The following is a 20,864-nucleotide window of genomic DNA, read 5'->3' as shown; positions in this document are numbered from 1 at the left end:
GCTAGTCCATTCATTCGAACGAAGTGGACCCAAAACATGTCCCAACTTCATATGAGCACACCCATATTTTGAGCAGCAAAAGTGGAAGAAATAAAATGCAAAAATGATGTGATTCATTTGCTAAGCACATTGTTCCCTACAGCTAGATATCGGATTTTGACCCATTCCTAACGCTTCATAAGAAGCAGTAGAATGATTTCATTTGCTGAGGAAAAAAATTTTTGCACGACGTTCAAATAAAAAGTTTTGAGTTACATGAGTACGGATAACTGTGTTGTGCATGTGTAAAGGATATCTTTCAGCAGAATTGATCCAATAGAACCATCCAGATTGGTCTTTTTTGGCAATGATCCCTGAACAAACTCCTGGTCAGAAAATGCACATCAAATGGACAGAGAAGGAAAAAATTTGCACATTTCATCATTCTTTAAATTATAGAATCATGATCTGAGTCCCAAATAAGGGATCACACTAGTCAACATCTCACAGTCACTCAAAGAATAGCTGTACAAATAAATAATTTTATATGGAAACCATGGCACCTTGGATTAAAAGTTACACTAGTTTTTAAGGGGGGCATTGTTGATCCTCGCACTTAAGAAGATTCATCCTTTGAGACCTTGAGTGGACTTGCCTGATATTAAGGATATCAATGTAAGTTCGAAGCCTATACCGGTCTGAGTTTGTAAGAGAGAAGGGAGGGTTGAGAATGAGGGACGGTGCTTCCACTAGAAGGAACACTAACAAGTGCACCGCCTTTGAATACAAGGACACTGCGCTTTCCACATCACTCATGAGCTCATCAACCTGCAAACATGTATGAAACAGAAATTCTTAATTGGCACGACCAAATTGCTTTTATGTGACATTAGCTGTTATTCATCTTATTCCAGGTATTCTCAGGGAAGGTGCCATTGTATTTGTGTTGGATCACAAATCCATATCCATATAATGCTATTGCTAACACATCTTTAGTTGCAGACACACTGAGTTTTTGCCAAGGGCAGTTAGTTATAGACTATAATTTAAAAGTCTTAGCATATGGACAGGAAATCTCTTTAGTAGTGAAAAATGACACCAGCCAAACCAAGGCCATGTTTCAGGTTTCCAGCATATCACATGTCAAGTCAAATGGAGAGAGTATGATTAATGATAGACTCCCTCTACTTCAGAGTCTGAGACATGACAAAATGCAATCTTCACACGGGCACTAGTTCATGTTGGACCTTACCTTAAAAATATTCTTATAGGATGTTGCTTGAGGAGCATGACGCCAAAAACTAAAGTAACACCACAAACAAACAACAACCCATGCTTATTTTTTCTGATAATTCCAGAAGAGTTCACTTTTCTTTTTCCTTTTTCTTTTTTCTTTTATTTTACATTCTAAAAAGTAATGCAAAGCAAAAGCAAGAAACTTACTGCCAATTAGTTCAATTGAGTGTGGTAGTAAAAAGTAGACATGGAAAAGCATGATATGATGTAAGTGCAAGAAATTTCAGGGAAAATAAATCACTCACAGCCCCATTTCTACCCAAGGCAAGGGCAGATTGAAATATCATCTCCATTGCATCTGGCATCTCTGTACTTCCTGCAATCATGATGAGAAAATTGGTGTTTCAAAAATCAAACATTACTGAAAAAAAAAATAAGAAAATCAGGAGTGTGTACTTCTCTATTTATGTTTATAGCCTTAATAGAATGGAGATCTTCCTGCCAATGCATCAAGGCAAACACCCAAACTTGCAATATGGGAATAAAGCTCTATATTTCCTAGAGATAAACCAACAACTTGACATGAAGGATCAAACCAAGAGATTTGGTTGAAATTGTGGTAGTTCAGTTCTCAGTTCTAGTTTATCCAAGCAAAATAGTTGACATAAACAATTACTGTTATTTACTTATATGGTTGTCCTTTATTAGTTACCAACAAGTTTTGGTCTTCACAACATTCCAGAAATAATAATTTATCAATTAGGCATCATCCACTAGTTTTGGTATACAAAATATGTAAGTAGGCATTAAAGTGGCTTTAAGTTTTAAATCAGATAAAATGGCTGTAAGAATAAAGGAAAATGAAAACATTTGATCCTACAAGCTACAAATACCCATGCACTCAATTTACCACCTGCATAATAGTTTTGATAAGGATAGTGAAAAATCCATACCAGGCTCAATAACCTTAGCAAGTTCCTCGGCATGCCCAACTTGATGGAGAAATTCCCTCTCAATCTGGGAGCAAATATCCCCTGGCCCTTGATTGTTAACAATATCAAGACATTCTCGCATATCAGGACTCCCATGCTTCTTGTCAGTGCTCCTCCTTAATCTAGAAGTTTCTTGGGTTGGACTTCCCTCCATAGCTGAGGCAGCCTGTGTATGGCAAATATGCAGTGCTTGCTTCCAAATTGCAAGAATTACAAGCTGGATTGAGAATGCTTCTAGTTGCTTACCAGCCTCAATCTTTTTGAGGAAAAAGAGACAACGTAGTCATTTAAAGATATACAAATTGTTAGTTAAAAAGAATTTGTATCAGCAGAAATAATACATGGTACTGTAAAACATACCACAAGGTGAGTCTACCACAGACCAGTACGCATGTGGCACACATACAGAGACCAGGAATCAATAATAAGTTAATGTCTATATGGAAATGAGCTCTCAAATACTACTCTATCATGAGACATTGCATCTATGAATTTACTTGACACATATTGTTGTTAAGACAAAAAATTTCATGTTTTAAACATAAAACACAATTTGCCGATGCTAAATATACTGATCACTTCCAATCAGGCAAGAAAAGTTTTAACCTCAGATACTAAGTCACACCAGAGCTTATGGGGATCCCAATCCATTTATATGGAGCCAGGATTGTGGCTCTACAATGATTGGTCAATGGTTATTTAGCTGATGATTCCTATACAATATCCTAAAATAAAAAGACCTACAAGAGAAACAAATTAGAACAAGTGATCTAGAGTTATTCAGTATTGGGGCAGATTTAGTCCAGCGCCACCCAGAATCCATGCTTGCACTTTTAACCGACAAAATAATTTATTACAGGACAAAATAAGGAGAGTTGATTTCACAAGTGGGATTGATAAGTTACCTTCTCATTTACCAATTCAGTGATGACAGATGCACATTGCTGCAATGACTTAATCCTTGTCATGCAGTGAGTTGATGGCTGCTCTAAAGCATCTCCTATATCCATGGATCCTTGTGAAGTCCCAGAAGGTGCCGAGCTATGACTTTCCAAGCTTCCAGTATAAAATGTGTTAGTGATTCCTGCACCAGCAATTGGCATTGGTGCACTTGATTTGGTTTTCATATTTACAGATGTTAGAGGGGCACTCCCTGATTTGCATTGTGAATGACTTGGCTTGGAAGCAATAGCTGAGGAAGATGACACATCCATTGGGGTCCAGATACAAAAACATAATCCTGATCAACCAACTCCTCCAATGAATCCACAACTGTGGAATCCATACAAATAAGATAATAAAAAAGAACATAAATTTTAGCAACACGTTTTTTTAGATAATAGAATATTAAAATGAGCAATGAAATATTATTGAAGACTTTGGTACCTCTTGAACAACTTCTCATTGGTCTTTGTCCCATGGATTTTAGAGGTTCTTTGACATTCTCATCTGAAGGCCTAAGACTGTCAATCCTAAAGCCAGTAATTTCTGGTTTATGTGATGCACTGCTGTATTTAGAAGCAAGATCCATGTTGTTGGGAGTGTTAAATATTGTTTCCCTTCTATCAACTTTTTTATCAAGAGAAAATCCGTAGGTAGACTTCATTGAGGACCTCCTCCTCAAAAATGATGGGCTCCCTTCAGGACCACTAGAATCATCATCTAGAGGGAAAGGCATACAATCCTCTTGAGAACTTTCCTCTGTGTTTCTCACAGGATTGCATTCAGACAAAGGAAACCCATCAATTATTCTTGATGATCCCCTACTACTGCATGCCACGAAGGATTTTAACATGAGTAAAGAATGAAAATATCATATGCCAAGATCGAGAAGAGTAAAATTTTTTGTCTCCTTTACCTTAACGCTTCATCTGGTTGCTTTCGAGAAAGGAATGGGTGGTTAAAAAACTCTTCAAATGTTAGTCGTTCCACTGCAGATACAAGGACATAGAAGGATCAAAGAGCTAGTAAACCTCAATAAGCCTTTAGTATCAGAACTACAGTGCAATTTCTTTTTGGCACAATCAGATATCATATATGTTTCACTTTTGTATCATCTTTAGCTGTTTTAGGCTTTTCACTTGGTGCCATGAAGAATTCCTAGCAACAAACAGGTTTCCCCAATAAAACACACACACACACACACACACATATACATATATATAAATGCTGCCAGTTTCGAGCTAAATTCTGTGAAATACCTGGATTGCGGCGCAGCAATTTCTGACACAAATCTTTGCAGTCAGCACTCAAATCATTATTATCAGGAGGGAAATGCAATTCACTAGATTTAATAATGTTTTGGAGCAACTGCTCAAGAAACGAGACAAAAAGTTAATCAAGGAAAAGTTAAGGGCACAAAGAAAGACAAATTAAACCTAGCTAGAGAATTATTACTACTTAAATTAAACACAAGAAGAATCAATAATTAAACCAAGTTGAAAACCCAACCACTACAAATGATTATTTCAGATGTGCTAAAAAAAAGAAAAGAAAAGAAAAAAAAACCTGTATCTGATTGTTTCCTGTAAATGGTGTTCTTCCAGTCACAAGTTGAAAGAGAATGGCACCAACACTCCAGAGATCTGCCTGCGTATTTGGTTCAAGTTAATAGGAGAAGGTTATGCGAGAAAATGGATGGATTCTTACAGATGGAGAAAGTAAATATCACCTTTGCGTCATATTTCTGAAGTTGCATTATCTCTGGCGCCATGTACAGTGGAGAACCACACAATGTTTCTGCAAGACCTCTAGGTTGTAGAGATCTGCCAAAAAAGAATTGGAACATATAAACTTATTGAAAGGACCTTAACTATATAGCCCATTTAGCTGTACTAGAAACTAGAAACGTGAAACAAAAGGATTATTAAAATGAAAGAGAACAGGTTTCATTTCAATGAATATTTACACCCTTTGAAATCAGGAGACTCATGAGAAAGTTCAATTTGTTGAATCATTTTGGAACACAAACTGAGGAAAACTTGTTAAAACTTTGCCATGTAATGTTAATATCACAACTTGGTTTTGCTAAAAGTTAGACCATCAAGTGTTCTCAAAAAGAAAATAAACAAAAATAATAAAAAGAAAAAGAATGTATTAAAAGAAGAATCTTATAGGATTGCTCAAAAAGATTTCAAAAGTAATCACCATCAAAAGCCACATACAAAGTGTAAAAGATAATATGAATTTTACCTTGCAAATCCAAAATCAGCAATCTTCAGGACTGCATTGTTGTCATTTGTGGAGAGAAGAAGATTCTGTTCCAAGTAATACATATGACAAATGGAATTAGATCTTATGCAATGCCTCTTTTGCACAGGATATACAACATAAAGAATACCGTCACTAAAATTCCCATAGTATTTGCAGAGGATAAAAATAAAAAGAGAATGCAGTGATAATCTTCCTGAACCAATAGTTTGCTGACTCTGTCTAAAGACAAAAATATTCTGTCAAGGTCCAAAGTACAGCAGCACTCACTTAAACTATTTGACCATCATTTACTGCTTTTCCATTATGCTCTTCACTTGTTTCTATTGGCGTCAATTCTCTCATACCATACATTGGTTGGCTGGCTTGGGTTCCTAATAAAAAAAAGACACATGTTTGAAAGTGGAACTTACAAGCACCCAAGTATTTGAGTTGATGAGACAAAGTTATGGTCTGCATAGATGGTCAGGATCCATCACATGATGGTTTCGTCTAAGAAAATTGTTTGCCCAAAATCAGTACTTCATGTAGTAAGATTCCATAGACCCCATTTCACCATGCTTATCCTACGACTTTTAGATTCTAAAGTTCCTCTCAAGCTCTAACTTATAATTAATCCACACTCAAGTCTGATTAACCAAAACAAAGTTATCAATTTTTTTGATAGGCAAAAGAGCAAAAGATATATTTAAAAAAAAAGAAGAGCAAAAGATATATATATATATATTTTTTTTTATAAGTAAAAACGCCGCATAGCATACAGGGAGTATACGAGGCGACGAAAGCCTCTCAACAAAAGACAAAAGAGACAAAAAACCCACCAGCCCTTAAATGGAGGCTAACCACTCCAAGAATCCAATAAGGGAACGTGGCTCCGCTCCACTATACAATTTTTCTCAACCCCACACATTACAAACAAAAGAAATCTTAATTTTCTGAATAGCAAACTCCCCCCCTAAATGCTAATCTATTCCTCTCCTTCCAAACCGTCCAAAAATAAATAACGGAATGGATCTCCAAATTTTCTCCCTCTTTTTTACCCACAAATGAGCCCTCCCAGCTAAGAACCACCTCCTTTACAGTTTTTGGAAAGACCCACTAGGCACCAAACAAACCAAGGACAATCTCCCACAACACTCTGGCCACTATACAATGAATGAGCAAATGATTTACATTTTCCTCTTCGCTACCACATAAATAACAACGATTAGGGAGCTGCCACCCTCTCTTTTAAAGCCTATTAAGGGTAAGAACCTTCCCCCAAGCAGCTTCCCACGCAAAAAACGCTAATTTAGTTGGAACATTCTCCACCCAAATGCCATTTTTGGGAAACATGGAGACACTAGGGCTGATCAGCAAGATATACGCTTCCTTAACGCCAAACTTCCCATTTTTTCCTCCCTTCCAAAAGACCGAGTCCTCCTCCAAGGTGATTCTTTAACTCCTTAAGACTTGGAGTAATTCGCCTACCACGTCCCACTCCCAATCGTTGAAGTCTCTAATAAACCTTAGATTCCAGCCTCTTTGACAAGAATTCTGGTCCCACATATCTCCCACTGTGGCGTTCCTTTGGGCAGCCACGACAAAGAGCTGAGGGAACCTTAGAGACAACTCCACATCCCCACACCAAGGATCAGTCCAGAACCTAATTCTGGTGCCTTTTCCCACAATAAAAGCCATATTATCCCAACACCAATTAGATTCCTTCAAAATTTCCTTCCAAACCCCAACACTAAACGCCCCATTTGCCTTCTTAGTCCTCCACCCAAATTCCTCGTGCCCATATTTCGCCATAAGCACTTGCTTCCACATCTCGTCCTTAGCCCGAGCAAATCTCCACACCCATTTTCCAAGCAAAGCTTTGTTCAAGGGGACTAGCTTCCTCAAACCAAGCCCCCCCTTCTCTTTACCCGCACACACCCTCTCCCAATTAACTAGGTGGGTTTTTCTTTCCATACTTCCCCTTCCCCACAAGAAGTCTCTTTGCAGCTTTTCTAGCCTTCTTGCCACTATCTTAGGCATACGGAAGAGGGACAATTGATACAAAGGCATACTAGCCAAAGTACTCTTTATGAAGGTGATTCTTCCACCTTTGGAGATATACTGTTGTTTCCAAAGGGCCAATTTCCACCTCACCCTTTCTTCCACCCCATCCCACACGCAAGAGGCCTTATTGGACGCACCCAAGGGCAGCCCCAGGTAGGTTGATGGCAGCTGACCTACCTTGCATCCCAACTCCACAACCATCTCAAGAATCTCTTCCACCTCTCCTACTGGAATAATTTCACTTTTAGCCAGATTTATCCTTAGCCCTGAAACGGCTTCAAACCAACATAAGATCCAGCTTAAGTAGGTCATGTCTTCTTTCTTTGCCTCACAAAAAACTATTGTGTCATCTGCAAAGAGAAGATGAGAATATTGGCAACCGGCCCACTGCCCCTCCGAATGTTGCACCCGGAAATGAATCCCCCTTCCATAGCCCTCTGAATAAGGACACTCAGCACTTCCATTCCCATGACAAATAGATAAGGGGATAGAGGGTCACCTTGCAGTAGCCCTTTGAGCTAGAAAAAAACTCAACAGGCTCTCCGTTTACTAATACTAAAAATTTAGCAGTTGAAATACAACTCCACATCCATTCCCTCCACTTAGCCCCAAACCCCATTTTTTGCAAAACCCTCATCAAGAAATGCCAATTAATGCTGTCATACGCCTTTTCAATATCCAATTTGCAAATCAGGCCTCTCTCTCCTCTTTTTTGTCATGAGTCGATCACCTCATTTGCAATTAAAGATGCATCCAAAATCTGCCTTCCCATGACGAAAGCATTCTGATCTGGGGAAACCACTTTACCAATCACATTTTTAATCCTATTGGCCAGCACCTTGGCCAATAGATTGTACAGCCCGCCCAAGAGGCTGATAGGCCTTAAATCCCCCAGCTCCAGAGCAAAAGATATATTAAAGAGCCAAAAAAGGCTACACCATGTACATAGGAAGTATACATGTGTGCACCAAAGAAAAAACAAGAAAACCCTCCTCTTATTGGTAACTTGACCAATCGATAAAATCAATCATAGAGAATGACTCTTGCCCTAGACCCTCTTTAGTCTATTCTAAAAAAGTAATACCGAAAAGAGAATTTTAACTCTTGATCTGAAAGCTTAATATTATCAAAAGCCCTTTTATTTCTCTCTTTCCTAATAGTCCAAAACAAACAAAGAGAAACAACATTTCACGCCTTCTTTCTCCTCTTCCCAACGGATCAATTATGCTAACTAAGAAGCATTGCTTGGACAGTTGGACTGAGGTATGCAACACCAAAACCACTCCAAACAAGGAGAAGATCAACTGCCATAACAAACTTGCCTTGGAACAATGATGAAAGATGTGATTGCAAGATTCCTTCTCACCTTTGCATAGAAAACATCTGTTCACCAAAGTTCAATCTCTCCTCTTCAAGCTGTCCACATTTAGAATCCCTTTCCAAATTGATTTCCAAACAAGAAAACTCACTTTTATTGGAGCCCAATAATTCCAAATAAGTCTTGCCGGGAAAGATCCTAAGCCCCTCTAAACCATCCCATAATAGAAAGATTTAACTAAAAACTGGCCGCCCTTCGTAGCCATCCACACCACCTTGTCACCCACTTCCCTACTCACTGATTTACCATGCAAACGCAAAAGAAGTGCTTCAACACAATCCAACTCCCAATCTTGAAAATTATTTACAAAACGGGGATTCCAACACCCCCCAAGATCACCCTGCTCCCAAGCATCACAGACATAAGCATCCTTTGAGGTGGCTATAATGAACAAAGAGGGGAAAGAGGTCCTCAAAGGGGTGTCCCCACACCAAATGTGCTTCCAAAATCTTATCCTTCTTCCATTACCCAAATCATAGGAAATCTTTGAAAGCATCCCATCCTTTCCTTATAGCCTTCCACAACCCTACACCATAATCCTCCCTCACCTCCAAAGAGCACCAACCCCCTTCTTCCACTCCACACTTACCAATTATTACTTTCTTCTACGAGGGCTCCCCTTCTGACATGAACCTCCAACTTCATTTGCCTAATAAAGCCTTATTCAAAATAGAAAGATTATGAATGCCTAGTCCTCCTTCCACCCTTAGCTTACAAACTTTGTGCCAACTCACTAAGTGAGGCTTATTTTCAAGAGACCCCCTCCCCATAGAAAGTCCCTTTGAACTTTTTCCAATCTTGGAACCGTATCCTGGATATGCCTCATAATTTTATCCATGACTGATACAAGGTAAGGGCTCAATGTCAGCCCTTGGTATAAACCTGTTGTCATTTGAAATTGATTTGTCTTTGCCAACTATTCCCATACTTCTCCAGCATACGTAACTACCATAATGTTCAAAATCAGCATCATCAATATACTGAATGGAGGATGCAAATTTATCCTTCAGAAAATTATAAACTTAAGGCTAGAAGTATAAAAAGTCGAGCTTGGTTTTAGGATGCTTCTACCTTCTCTCCTCTCATTAGTGACAAACCAAACAAAGTGTAAATCTTTTACAATCTTGCTGAAAATTTTAGTCAACCAGATTATACCGTTGTCACCCATACAGTTCCAATTCGTTCATCTCTATAGCTAAGAAAATCAAACAGAAAACGCAATTTTCAGCAAAAACTAGCATCTTTTTTGAGGGAACAGGTGGATGGATGGATACGCATAACAAAATAGTCACAAACTTGAAACAGAACTGACACACTAAACAGAAACAACTAAAACAAACCTGTGGCTTTAGATCTCGATGTATAAGATTATTATCACGAAGAACTTGTAAACCAGCCGCTGTGAAATGCACAAGTTCACCAACGTCATTACATGAATCATTGAAGATACAAAGAAAAGAAGTGAAGAAACAACCAGACAAGTGTGAGACATACCTAGCTGCTGCATGAAGTGCTTTGCAGTTGCTTCTGGAACTCTTACATAGCTTTGAATATACATGGAAAGATCACCCCCTCGGCAGTATTCCAAAACAAGGTGTATCTTTCCAGGAACCTAATGGAGCATATAGGAGATAAACTTTAAAACTAATAACCCAATAAAATTTGGAGAGAGATTACTTAGGGTTCATGCATAAAGGCTGAGATTTTTCATCCAGAAGGAAAAAAAATGTATGCAGAATTACAGAAATATTAGGTGCACCATGATCCATTACTTCCACTCAACCCAATTCTTATCTTTCAACAATGGATTTTTTATACAAGCTTTTCCCCAATTAGTACAAGTACCAGGATAAATTTTAGAACTTAGTACAGGAAAAGATCAATCGTTCCAAGTATTATTTTACACTCTCCAATCATAATCCTCCCAAATAACCCCTTGAAAAACCTGTTACTCACCCCGTCAAGTACTGCTCAAAAATCCTTATCTTCAATTTGATTTCTCAGCCCACGTAAATCACCAAGAAGGAAAATAATTTAAATGGGGCTATCATCTCCCAGTGATCAAAGCCATAATTTAACAACTTCCACTGAAAGTATGGTGCTGAAAGCCACTAGAAACAGTAAAACTATTCTTGATCTTGTGTACACAACAATAGATTTTGATTTGACTTCGTTTCAATATACCCCAAATCATCAACAAAATATAAACAAATAAACAACAACAACAGTTCCACATAGAAGCAATGGGTTTGGTATCCACAAAATTGAAATTCCAAATCAAATCCAACTCAGCAAAACCAAATGCCTTCTAACAGTAATCCATAATCCCCTTGCAATCTCAGCTTAAAGTGCTAGTTCCAATTTATCTAGAATAACACAATTTCACAGCTCTTCGTTTCCAGAAAATTCTAGAGAATGTTATAGTCTTTTTGCAGAGAGAAAACGAAGCAGCTTCTGGTCTTAAATTTTTTGAGAAATGGCAAACTGGAGTCGAGTTGAATTTTTATCTATTTTCCCTCTCTGCTTCTTCAAGAACGGACACAACCAGAAACACGATTTCCAAATTTCTTTTCTTATCTTTCCCTCCAGTTTGTCAACAATAAAAAAGAGAATTAGGTCATAACCCCTCCTCCAACAATCATTACAGCAACAGAAACAAACAAATAAATAAATAACGTAGCAAGAAAGTACAAATAATTCATCGAATAGATATTCCGAACCTCAATTATATCATGTAAACGAATAATATTTGGATGATTGATCTTCTTCAAAATAAAGATCTCCGACATCAGACTTTCCTGCAATTTCTTGTTCAACCGACCCGTCACGATCTCCTTAATCGCCACCTCGGTTCCGTGAACTCGGTGCCTTGCGTGCCACACCACCGAGAACGATCCTGACCCTATCTGCCGACCCACCAGATAGTCCCCAACCACTCGCCCTCTGCTCGGGGTCTGAGCCATAGTCCAAATTCAAAACCCTAGACTCCCAAAAACCAGCTCCAACCGTCGAAACTGAAGGTTTTCCAGGAGTGGTGAGATAACAAAAGAAACGGACCCTCGTGAATCCGACCCGAAGTCTGTTTTGGTAGAGATGAAAGACTGGAGATGAAGGGGTGAGATTAATAGAGATTTGTTTAATGGTAAGAGTCCCGTTGTTGATTAGTTTAATGTAAATTAAGTATAATTAAGGAGCTCGATTTGGGAGATGAGCGTGTCGGATTTGGTGGCGTTAACTACAGGGATATGATAGAACGAGGGCGCAAGCGATCCAGATAAGGGGCAATAATGTTGCAAATCCAAATGGGTTTTCTCCTCAGGGGGCTTCCATCCTACGGTGTGCCGGGTGCGTATCGTGCACACAAGCGGTGCTGGTTCTGGGGCAGTGGAGGATTTAATAGGCCTAGGTCCCCGTATGGACTAGGCATAGGGACGTGGCAAATGCTTATTGGCTGGTGGCCAGCAGACTTTAACGACTGCCGTGAGGCTTTGATGCCGATCTAATCACCCAGATTCATCACGTCTACATCTAATTTCAATTTCATCCCACCATTTACTCAGCTGTTGAGATGCAAGTACACTACAACGTTAGCATGGCCCATGCCTGTCAACCTTTATTACCTCTCCTTATAAAAGAGAAGAATAATGTGTTTTTTTTTTTTTTTTTTTTTTTTTGGGGGAAACAACGTTTTTAAATTCTAAACATCTTAAGTTAGGATTGATGCACTCATGTTGTCTTTGTTCCTCACATTGTTACCTATTGAATGTTATTAAAAGCGGATCGATTATTAAATAAAAAAGTTATCTATTTACAGTTCAATAATCAGATAAGTGATTGAATCGTAGTTGAATCGGTGATATAATAAATATATAAATTAATAATTTATATATTATATAAAAATAAAAATAAAAAATAATCAATATATAGAATTAAAAATTTAATAATATTTAATTTTTATTTAAAAAGTATATATGATATTTAAGTATGAATATATATTTAAGATTAAAGAAAAATAATAATATTTAATTTTATTCATATATCTTATTATATTTAAAATTTATTATATTAATAAATTTATATTATTTCATGATTTCATCATATAATTATTATAAAAATAAAAATGAATGTAGATATTTATATTTATTTAATGGTTTATAGAAGAAGAAAAAAATCAATGTGTCTACACTAACATATGCTAAAACCATAATGGTATAATGGTTCATGCCTTACATTTTATAATTACAAGTTAATGGCTCAAATCCTCTTAGGCGCCAATAAAATAAAAAACATTTTTCCTCATCTTCAAATGAATCTCACATCAAAATTTTGCAGCATTGGGCTATTTAAATACCCTAAAACAATTACAGTATCACACACAAGTGTGGGCAATGGGCTTGGATATGGCTTTGAGTAAACATAGGCTTTGAATGTGAGGAGCCCAATTAAATTTTGGGTTAATTAACCTTTGACCGGTTCCTTAAGAACCAGACGATTCGTCCGACTCAATGGCTTAAGCGACGATTCAAACAATTCAATACCGGTTCAACTGTCAAATGGTTGGATCCAACAAACTGGATCAGAAAGGCCACCGATTGATGATTCATCTGGTCTGATTAGCTAGTTCAATTCAACTTTAAAAACATTACCTATTCTAGTATCATGAATCTTACTATCATCCTATTAATGATGGAATTTTTTTAACAATACCCTACTAAGGTTTCACAAATTTGAATTTAATATGATGGATTTAAAACTTTTTTAAGTAAGGTAAAATACATTAAAAAGAGAGAATAATTTATACCACAACATAACATCATATTAGAAGTTCATAAAAAAATGAAAAAAATATTTTAGAAATAGCATAAAGCAATGAACTTATGGTCTAATGTAATAGCAATGAATGATATTTTAACATTTTCTTAAGTATGGGTTTTAAAAAACCTTTAAAATTTAACCATTAGATATATTTTATCAAAAACCAACATCTGTCTGGGTGGTGTAGTTGGTTATCACGCTAGTCTCACACACCAGAGGTCCTCGGTTCGAACCCGGGCTCAGACATGAATGTATAAAATAATGTGTTAGTATTATTTTTTAATTACTCCTTCTTAGCCTGATAATACATATATGTATAAGAGTATAAATTATATAAATTATGATATAACTTTGTACCATAAAAATAATATATAATTTTAATCTGCAAGAATATATGGTTATTTTATACATTATCATAGTATATGTATTATCATTATTTTTACACAACTTTTGTTGTAAAAGCATATAATTTTTTTTACTAAATTTTTAGGCTTCAAAGAGTTAATAGAATAATTTAAATATGTATATTTTTTCTAAAAATTAGATAAACCAAATAAAAATATATGCAATATATGTATCAAATAATTTTTCCTCAATGATAATAATAACAACACTTGACGTGGGAGAGAAGTTTAAGAGGAGGATGAGTCTTTTCGATTTCATAGTCATGAGTCTTATAAATGAGGTAAAGAATAAAAGAAGGAAAATTTTAAATAAAATGGGAATTCGTCCGATCAAGTTATATTTATTTTCATGGTTGCCCTCACAATTATGAAAAGGCCAAAAGTCAACTATTACATTAGTACTTAGACATGAAAACAAAGAGCTAGCAAAAATACCAACAAAAAGGGGTAGTAATTCACATTTTTGAGCATATATTTACGATATATTATTATTATTATTATTATTATTATTATTATTATTAACTTTCTCTGACAGTAGCCTTCCCGCAGAATAAAACGCGACCCAGCCCAACAGGGCCACAGATAATTAGGCCATTCCAAACCCACCCATCCACCGATTCCACCCACGCTCACGATTCTCCTTTTTCTCTCACCTCCTGCTTCCTCGTCATCATCCTTTTCAAATACCACAAATTAAAATTTTTTTCCTAGGGTTTCACAGAGCATCCGATCGACATGGATTGGGGGAACGTAACAGCGGAAGATCTGATCGACGCTCTCCGAGAAGTTGACTGGTCAACACCCCCGCGCCCCCTCTCTGAATTCTTCTCTAGATTCACCCTTCCCAGATCTTACTCCAAATGGAGCAGTCGCCTCAAATGTAATTTCTACTAGTACGTTTCTCGTCCTTGCTCTTGCTTCTTCTTCATCGCCTCCTCTTCGATTTTATTCCTCCTTTTGGTGTCAAATTCTGTTATTATTACTCTTCTTATTGTTTTTCTTGTATTGAACTGGTTTGTTTTTCGATCATCGAATTTGTAATATCCGTTTGGTTGCTGAGAAACTGGATGGATAGAGAAGGAAATTTATTTGAAATCCCATACTCTTAGCGGTGAAAATGAAAATAAAATAAAAATAAAATCAACTCGATCGGAACTGTACAAGTATTTTTTTTCTTTTGTATGAGCTTTAATTTTATAGCAGTAGGGTTTTGAAAATGAATTGATTTTGTTTTTTTGTGTCTTAAATTTTTAAATGTGTTTGCAGCTATAGGACGAACTACTTCATTATGATCGTCTTCATCCTTGGTAAGCCAAGAAAATGATTTAATTTCTGATTTGTTTAGTTGTGTTATTTGGGTACATGTTCATTTGCCTGTCAACTGCAGGGATGGGGTTCTTGAGGAGGCCAATTGCTATTGTTGCTGCTTTCTTAACAGCGCTAAGCATTGCTTTTCTGAATGATAGGTATGCTGCTTCATGCCTGTTCTGTTTTATTGTTATGTATCGTGTTGACAATCTTGAAGGAGGAGGTGTTGGAATACTTGATTGCATGAAGCTGAACCTCATAATAGTTCTGCTCTCACGAACATTCTGTTAATAGAAATTTACTTGTCTGTGAATTGCATTTTTTGCAACTTTCGTATTCTACATGTTATATAACTCTGTAACTCAAATCCCTCCCTGGTTTTAAGTTTATTATGATTTTGGTCAAGATAAGAGTTTTGCGCACCTAGATGCAACCTTTAAAAGGCTAAAGGCAGTCTTTTTTTTTTTTTGATAGACAAAGGCTAAAGGCGGTCTTGATAATATTTATTTTCCTTTGTCCACCAATTGCAGTAATATTTTTCTCATCTATCAATAATAATATAATGATTATATTTGACATACGCCACTAGGACAGCCAACTATTGCCCTATTCTTTCTTCTCAATCTCTCCTTTTCTCTTCCATTTAAAAAGTTAACTGGGAAGTTAACTAAACCCTTATTTCATAAAAAGGTTTAATCAAGTTGGGATCCAATCCAAAACTCAAGAAATCTATATTAAAACCCCACAATAGCATAGATGATAGAACCCATTAAAACTCATTGAATATTGAGGCTTAAGTCTCTTAAAAAATATACACCAAAAGCCCACAAAGGCCTAAAACCTTTTGAATTTTTGAGGCTTAGGCCGCAACAACCTTGATGCTTTAGCCTCAAAGCTATAAGCCTTGACAGAGTGAGACTTAATCCTTAATTACCCTAACTGAGGCTATAGAAGGCTAATTTGCAGAGCCTAGCCTTAAGGCCAGCCTCAATAGCCTTTTAAAACATTGCCTAGATGCTAGAAAACTCTCAGATGGAAGATAAGGTCCTGGTTGTGACTTCTGAGTGTTCCATGAAAATCTGTGTTTAGTATAAGTCAAATTCCAACTCTGCATTTTTGCTTCCCTTGTTCATTTGTCAATCACTTTTTAAATAACTGAGTGCAGAGGAAATTTATTGACCTAACCTAAATTGTAAGCTGAATGTGGGGAGTGTTGCATTGCTGAGTGGTAGAGATGTTTGGGTCGTCCTATTACAAAAAGGCAAAAAAAATTGAAAACAGTGAGATGGAGTGTCAAAGGATGTCATTTGGTGAGCAATGATTTTGGCATCAGCTTCTAATAGAACTTGAAAGGGCAATCAATTTTGGATCTGTACAGTATTGTTCAAGTCATCCCCACCCTAGTGAGAGTAATGAAGGGGCTTTCATGCCATTCAGCAAGTGGGCACTCAAATAGTTGTTTGGTGGAAGGGCCTTCTAAATGGTGGCAAAATTCCCAGTCCCTTAATTTTCATGCTGCAATAAAAGTGAAGCTGTAAGCCATGTGCAAGTTGCTAATTTGGATGTTGGTGCATGTCTTGAGAGATGTGGAGGGAGTCTGATTGTACATAGATGGGCGGCTCCTGATTAGCAAGGATCATTCTGATGAATTTGCTAGTCCACTTTTGACTATTGTCATATCTAAAGAAACTTTTGCCTAATCTGTATGTCCTGTACAAATTTCAATATGGTTTTTGCCTCATTATGAAATAGCTTTAATTTGTCTTATTAGAGCCTTAGTCCCTAACCATGCCTTTTTTTGGCCATTCAGCTCTGTTGATGCAGTGTCATTTGTTAAATCTTTTTTTTGATAAGTAGTGTCATTTGTTAAATCTTAGGCCATCACTTCTTTCCTCATTAGTGATACAGTAATACTTCTTATTGAATTTATATCATGTCTCATTTTTCTGTATCGGTTGCTATAGAAGCAAAATTTGTTGATATAGACAACAAAAATGACTGCATTGGTGGAAGTGTAAGAAGGACATGTCTGGATTCCTTTTTTGTCTTTATACAACAATTGAGATGCTACCTGGTGTTTATTTACCCATGAGTTATCATTCTTTCACTTTTCCATTTGTTATTGCTAAGGATTGTTGTTACAGCTTTGCAGGCACTTTTAGTGAAAAGGTGACAAGAACTGTCAGGCAATTCTCTCCACATTTAGCTGCAAAGATGAGACCTCCTCTCACGTAAGTTTGTTGTTGGTCTCTCATTGCTCTTGCAGAGCATTTAGGAATGGTGCTTTTATAACTTTCTACTCATTACCAGGCCTGTTATTCGTGGGCGCCCATCAGCTAAAAGATCAATTCTTATATGTGGACGGCCACGTTGGGTGTTTGTCTTAATATTCTCTTCTGGTATTTATAAAAATTTTCTGATTTATTTCTTTATTCATTGCAGTGCAAACCAAGCCATTTTTATAATCTATTATAGTAATTTATATCTCATGTTGACTAATCCTTTTTCCTTTTTCTTCTTTCCTCTCTCTGTAGTGAGCTTCATCCTTTGGTTTGTTTCTTGTAGTATCTTAACTGTTCTATGGGCATTGGCCATTGGTCTTCTTGGTATTTTCGTCCATTCTTATTTTCTTCCACACTTTTTTCTCTTAGCATTTCATTTTTTAATACTCTCTCTCTCTCTCTCTCTCTTGCAGCCACTATCCTCCATGCAAGCTTTAGAACACCGAACTTGAAAGCACGTTTAAACACATTCCGTGAGGAATTTCGTGCAGTTTGGCGCAATTATAGCGAATTGTAATTCCTTGGAGTTTGTAGAATGTAAGTGAGCTGTTGCTTGATCCTTCCATCTAGACTCTACTATTTATTTGTCATTATGCTTTCTTGTTAAAAGCTCTTCATTGTATTCTTGTCGCTATTCCCCCATTTTAATTTTTTCCTTTTCCTAATAGGTTTCTTTTAGTAATATGGAATTATCAGTTTCCTTCTTTCCTTCGGTTCTTTTATTATTATTATCATTATCATTATCATCATCATTATTATTAATTTATTATTATTAACCTTTTTACTTGGTGAGTGGGGTCATTTTCATCATGATATTGGTTGGGTTTTCCTAACCTCGTGTCAGGGGAGAGATTTCAGGGGGTTATTATTGGGGTTTCTTATCACTTTGTTTCTGTGCATGCACTTTTTTTTTTTTTTTTTTTTAATTTCCATTTTTTTGTGGGTGGGTGTGATGGCTGTTGTGGTGATTCAGTAAGAGTTAGTTACACAACCAAGAGAGATGTGTAAATAGAAAATGTAATTTTCACAAAACCTTATAATGTCACATCGAGTGTGTAACTTTCTTCCAATATCACATAGGAAGTTTAACTTTTATTGAAATTTCCAATGTCACAAAATTATTAGTCTCTCTTTAGGTTTCTTATATAGGAATCGATTCCTTGTATTAACTAAGTGGAACAGTTGCTATCCCAAGAAAATACAACTCAGAGAAATAAGAAAATTAGTGGCCATTTTGGTGGTGGGTGTATAGGTATTGTATACCTTGAGTCACTCTTTTGACGTCTCTTTTCAATAGATCTTTTCTTTACCTATCAAAAAAAAAAAAAAAAAACTCTTAAGAAAATTATTAGGCTTTGGCTTGGTGAAGTATAATTTGCCTATGGACTAAAATTTGTTATTACCATTGAGAGAATTTTGCCTTTAGTGTTCAGATGAGCTCATTTCCTTCATTTGGTTGCTTCAAACTGATTTTAAATTGGAAGAAATATTTGCTTAGTCCATCTGCTCTTGGGTTGGAGTCATTTGGTTGACTGACCTTGACTTCATGATTGGTTCATTACAACCTGTGTATAGACATGCTAGAGCCTCTGCCTGATGCGCCAAACTGAATGTGATCTTCCCTTTCAATGTGGTCAGATTACTGATTATATTGACCTTGTTTGTTATTTAGGGTTTCTTATATTTGCATGTTTTAATCTAAGTGAATAATCCGTGAAGTTGTTGTATTCAAATTTTCCCATGTCAACATTTTCCTCCAACCATTTTTTACTGTATCAGGTTGAAGCTTGCTAATTGTTATGACAGCATGAAGTGAATATAGCACCAATAGCAGAGTCTGTTGTTGGTGGTCGCATGAAGTGAATATAGTGCCAATGGCATAATCTGCATTGATTTATCTTCTTTTCCTGCTATTCTGTTGATTCTTCAAGGTTGAAGAAGAAAATTGAACATTGTTAATTTGTAGCAAGCATCTCATTGTTGAATTCTTCAAGTAGATTAAGCAGAGCAGGATAAACATTTATTTTTGACCAGTCTATTCTATGGTTGTTTTTTCTTCCCTACCTTTAAAACTTGAGACATGCAAATGGTCTGAGGCTTGGCAGGTATTAATATTTGGTATTTACTACCGTTCACCTTATATTGATATTAAAACCATTTCATCCATGGAATCATAGAAGCTGGAATTCAAATGTTTCAGAGATCGGGAGTGTTTTTTTTTTATATCATAAACTACTCTTATTTTTGTTTGTTTAATTATGATTGTAAATGACAGCCTGTGCTTCTTTGTTTAGGTTATCTCCTGTTGATTGTGAAGCTAATACAGATTGTTCTTCTGAATTTGGGCTTTAGCTGCTGCTGCTGCACTAAAATAATTTGCTATAGCTCGACTGTGGAATTCTCTGGAGGTGGTCAATGATATATGCATATTCACTAACGGCTTGTAAATTGTCTTGAACACTTGATGCTGTGAAGCAAACTGTTTCTTTATCATCCATATGCAGGAGAAACGTTTGAAGATTTTAATATGCCTTAAGCTTTCATTCTTAAAATTCTTGTGCCCTATCTAGACACCTTGTCTAGGTGACTGGAACTTCTGTAGTACTCTTTAAAGAAGTTAGTAGTTTAGTTGTATGAGTTCTATAGTGGGAAACCTTGTTCTTTATTTTTATGGATGGATCTCCAATGTTAATTTCAATATGAGCAGGAAAACATTGTTCTTTATTTTTTTGGAACCTACATGTTGAATGATAATTTCATTAAGAGCAGGGCTACCATTTCCAGCTGCCATAAATTTGATTAGCCGGTACGTTAATATTTACTAGATATGCTTGTTGATAAAAAGCGATTTTTTTTTTTCTCTTGCATAGATTACTACTGATATTGAGCTGGTTGTGCCGGTTCATTGGAGGTGAGTATTTCCTGAAGTGAATGTCTTGCGTCTTTGTGGAGATCGAACAGGCTCCAAAATGAATTAAAGGTTCTATAATGGATGCTGACTATCATGCGACCTGGTCCAAAGCACGAGCATGAGATTGGTGAAATTCGGTACATAGGAAGAGATGAAGATTCTATGCCTTTGGTGATGTGCTGATGTTGAAAAAGGGGTACGTTTAAACATTGGGGGCTGGAGCCATGGAGTTAGGGAAGAAAGGCGAACAAAAATAGAACCTACCCGATAGGAAACAATTGATTCCCTAGGCTTCTTTTGCTT

The 20,864-nt window shown here is 36.6% G+C and overlaps 2 protein-coding genes and 1 non-coding gene across 5 annotated transcripts; 2 read left to right on the top strand and 1 right to left on the bottom strand.

The window, feature by feature from the left end:
- Positions 1-388: 388 nt before the first annotated feature.
- LOC117920395 (serine/threonine-protein kinase ATG1c-like) lies at positions 389-12,169 on the bottom strand. The gene is given in 14 exon segments (XM_034837886.1): positions 389-807; positions 1,521-1,591; positions 2,169-2,463; positions 3,113-3,426; positions 3,429-3,479; positions 3,594-3,976; positions 4,066-4,138; positions 4,409-4,517; positions 4,716-4,796; positions 4,879-4,972; positions 5,400-5,464; positions 10,182-10,240; positions 10,336-10,453; positions 11,562-12,169. Coding segments are annotated over 14 exon segments (2,196 nt in total). The 5' UTR covers positions 11,805-12,169; the 3' UTR covers positions 389-567.
- Positions 12,170-13,828: 1,659 nt separating this feature from the next.
- TRNAV-CAC lies at positions 13,829-13,902 on the top strand. The gene has a single exon. It is a non-coding gene; the product is annotated as a tRNA-Val (tRNA).
- Positions 13,903-14,648: 746 nt separating this feature from the next.
- LOC117920396 (PRA1 family protein A1-like) lies at positions 14,649-20,374 on the top strand. 3 transcript variants are annotated; one of them, XM_034837888.1, is made up of 8 exons: positions 14,652-14,953; positions 15,327-15,367; positions 15,448-15,526; positions 17,513-17,599; positions 17,679-17,767; positions 17,903-17,974; positions 18,064-18,187; positions 20,003-20,374. In XM_034837888.1, exons 1-7 carry the CDS (start codon positions 14,796-14,798, stop codon positions 18,165-18,167), a joined length of 630 nt encoding a protein of 209 aa, XP_034693779.1. In that variant the 5' UTR covers positions 14,652-14,795; the 3' UTR covers positions 18,168-18,187; positions 20,003-20,374. The 3 variants fall into 3 exon arrangements, with proteins under 3 accessions (XP_034693780.1, XP_034693779.1, XP_034693778.1); XM_034837887.1 differs by having other exon boundaries at positions 14,653-14,953; positions 19,945-20,374; XM_034837889.1 differs by lacking the exon at positions 17,903-17,974 and having other exon boundaries at positions 14,649-14,953; positions 19,945-20,374.
- Positions 20,375-20,864: the final 490 nt, after the last annotated feature.

This window comes from Vitis riparia, chromosome 8 (genome assembly GCF_004353265.1).
Source record: "Vitis riparia cultivar Riparia Gloire de Montpellier isolate 1030 chromosome 8, EGFV_Vit.rip_1.0, whole genome shotgun sequence".
NCBI classification, from domain to species: Eukaryota; Viridiplantae; Streptophyta; class Magnoliopsida; order Vitales; family Vitaceae; genus Vitis; species Vitis riparia.
This window is presented reverse-complemented; position numbering and strand designations above follow the sequence as displayed.

Bases quoted from the DNA above. Each gene is read 5' to 3' on its own strand.
- LOC117920396 (XM_034837888.1), top strand. From the start codon at position 14,796: ATGGATTGGGGGAACGTAACAGCGGAAGATCTGATCGACGCTCTCCGA. The intron at 15,527-17,512 runs GTATGCTGCTTC...TTGTTGTTACAG, and splicing joins ATTGCTTTTCTGAATGATAG to CTTTGCAGGCACTTTTAGTG. The intron at 17,600-17,678 runs GTAAGTTTGTTG...ACTCATTACCAG, and splicing joins AAGATGAGACCTCCTCTCAC to GCCTGTTATTCGTGGGCGCC.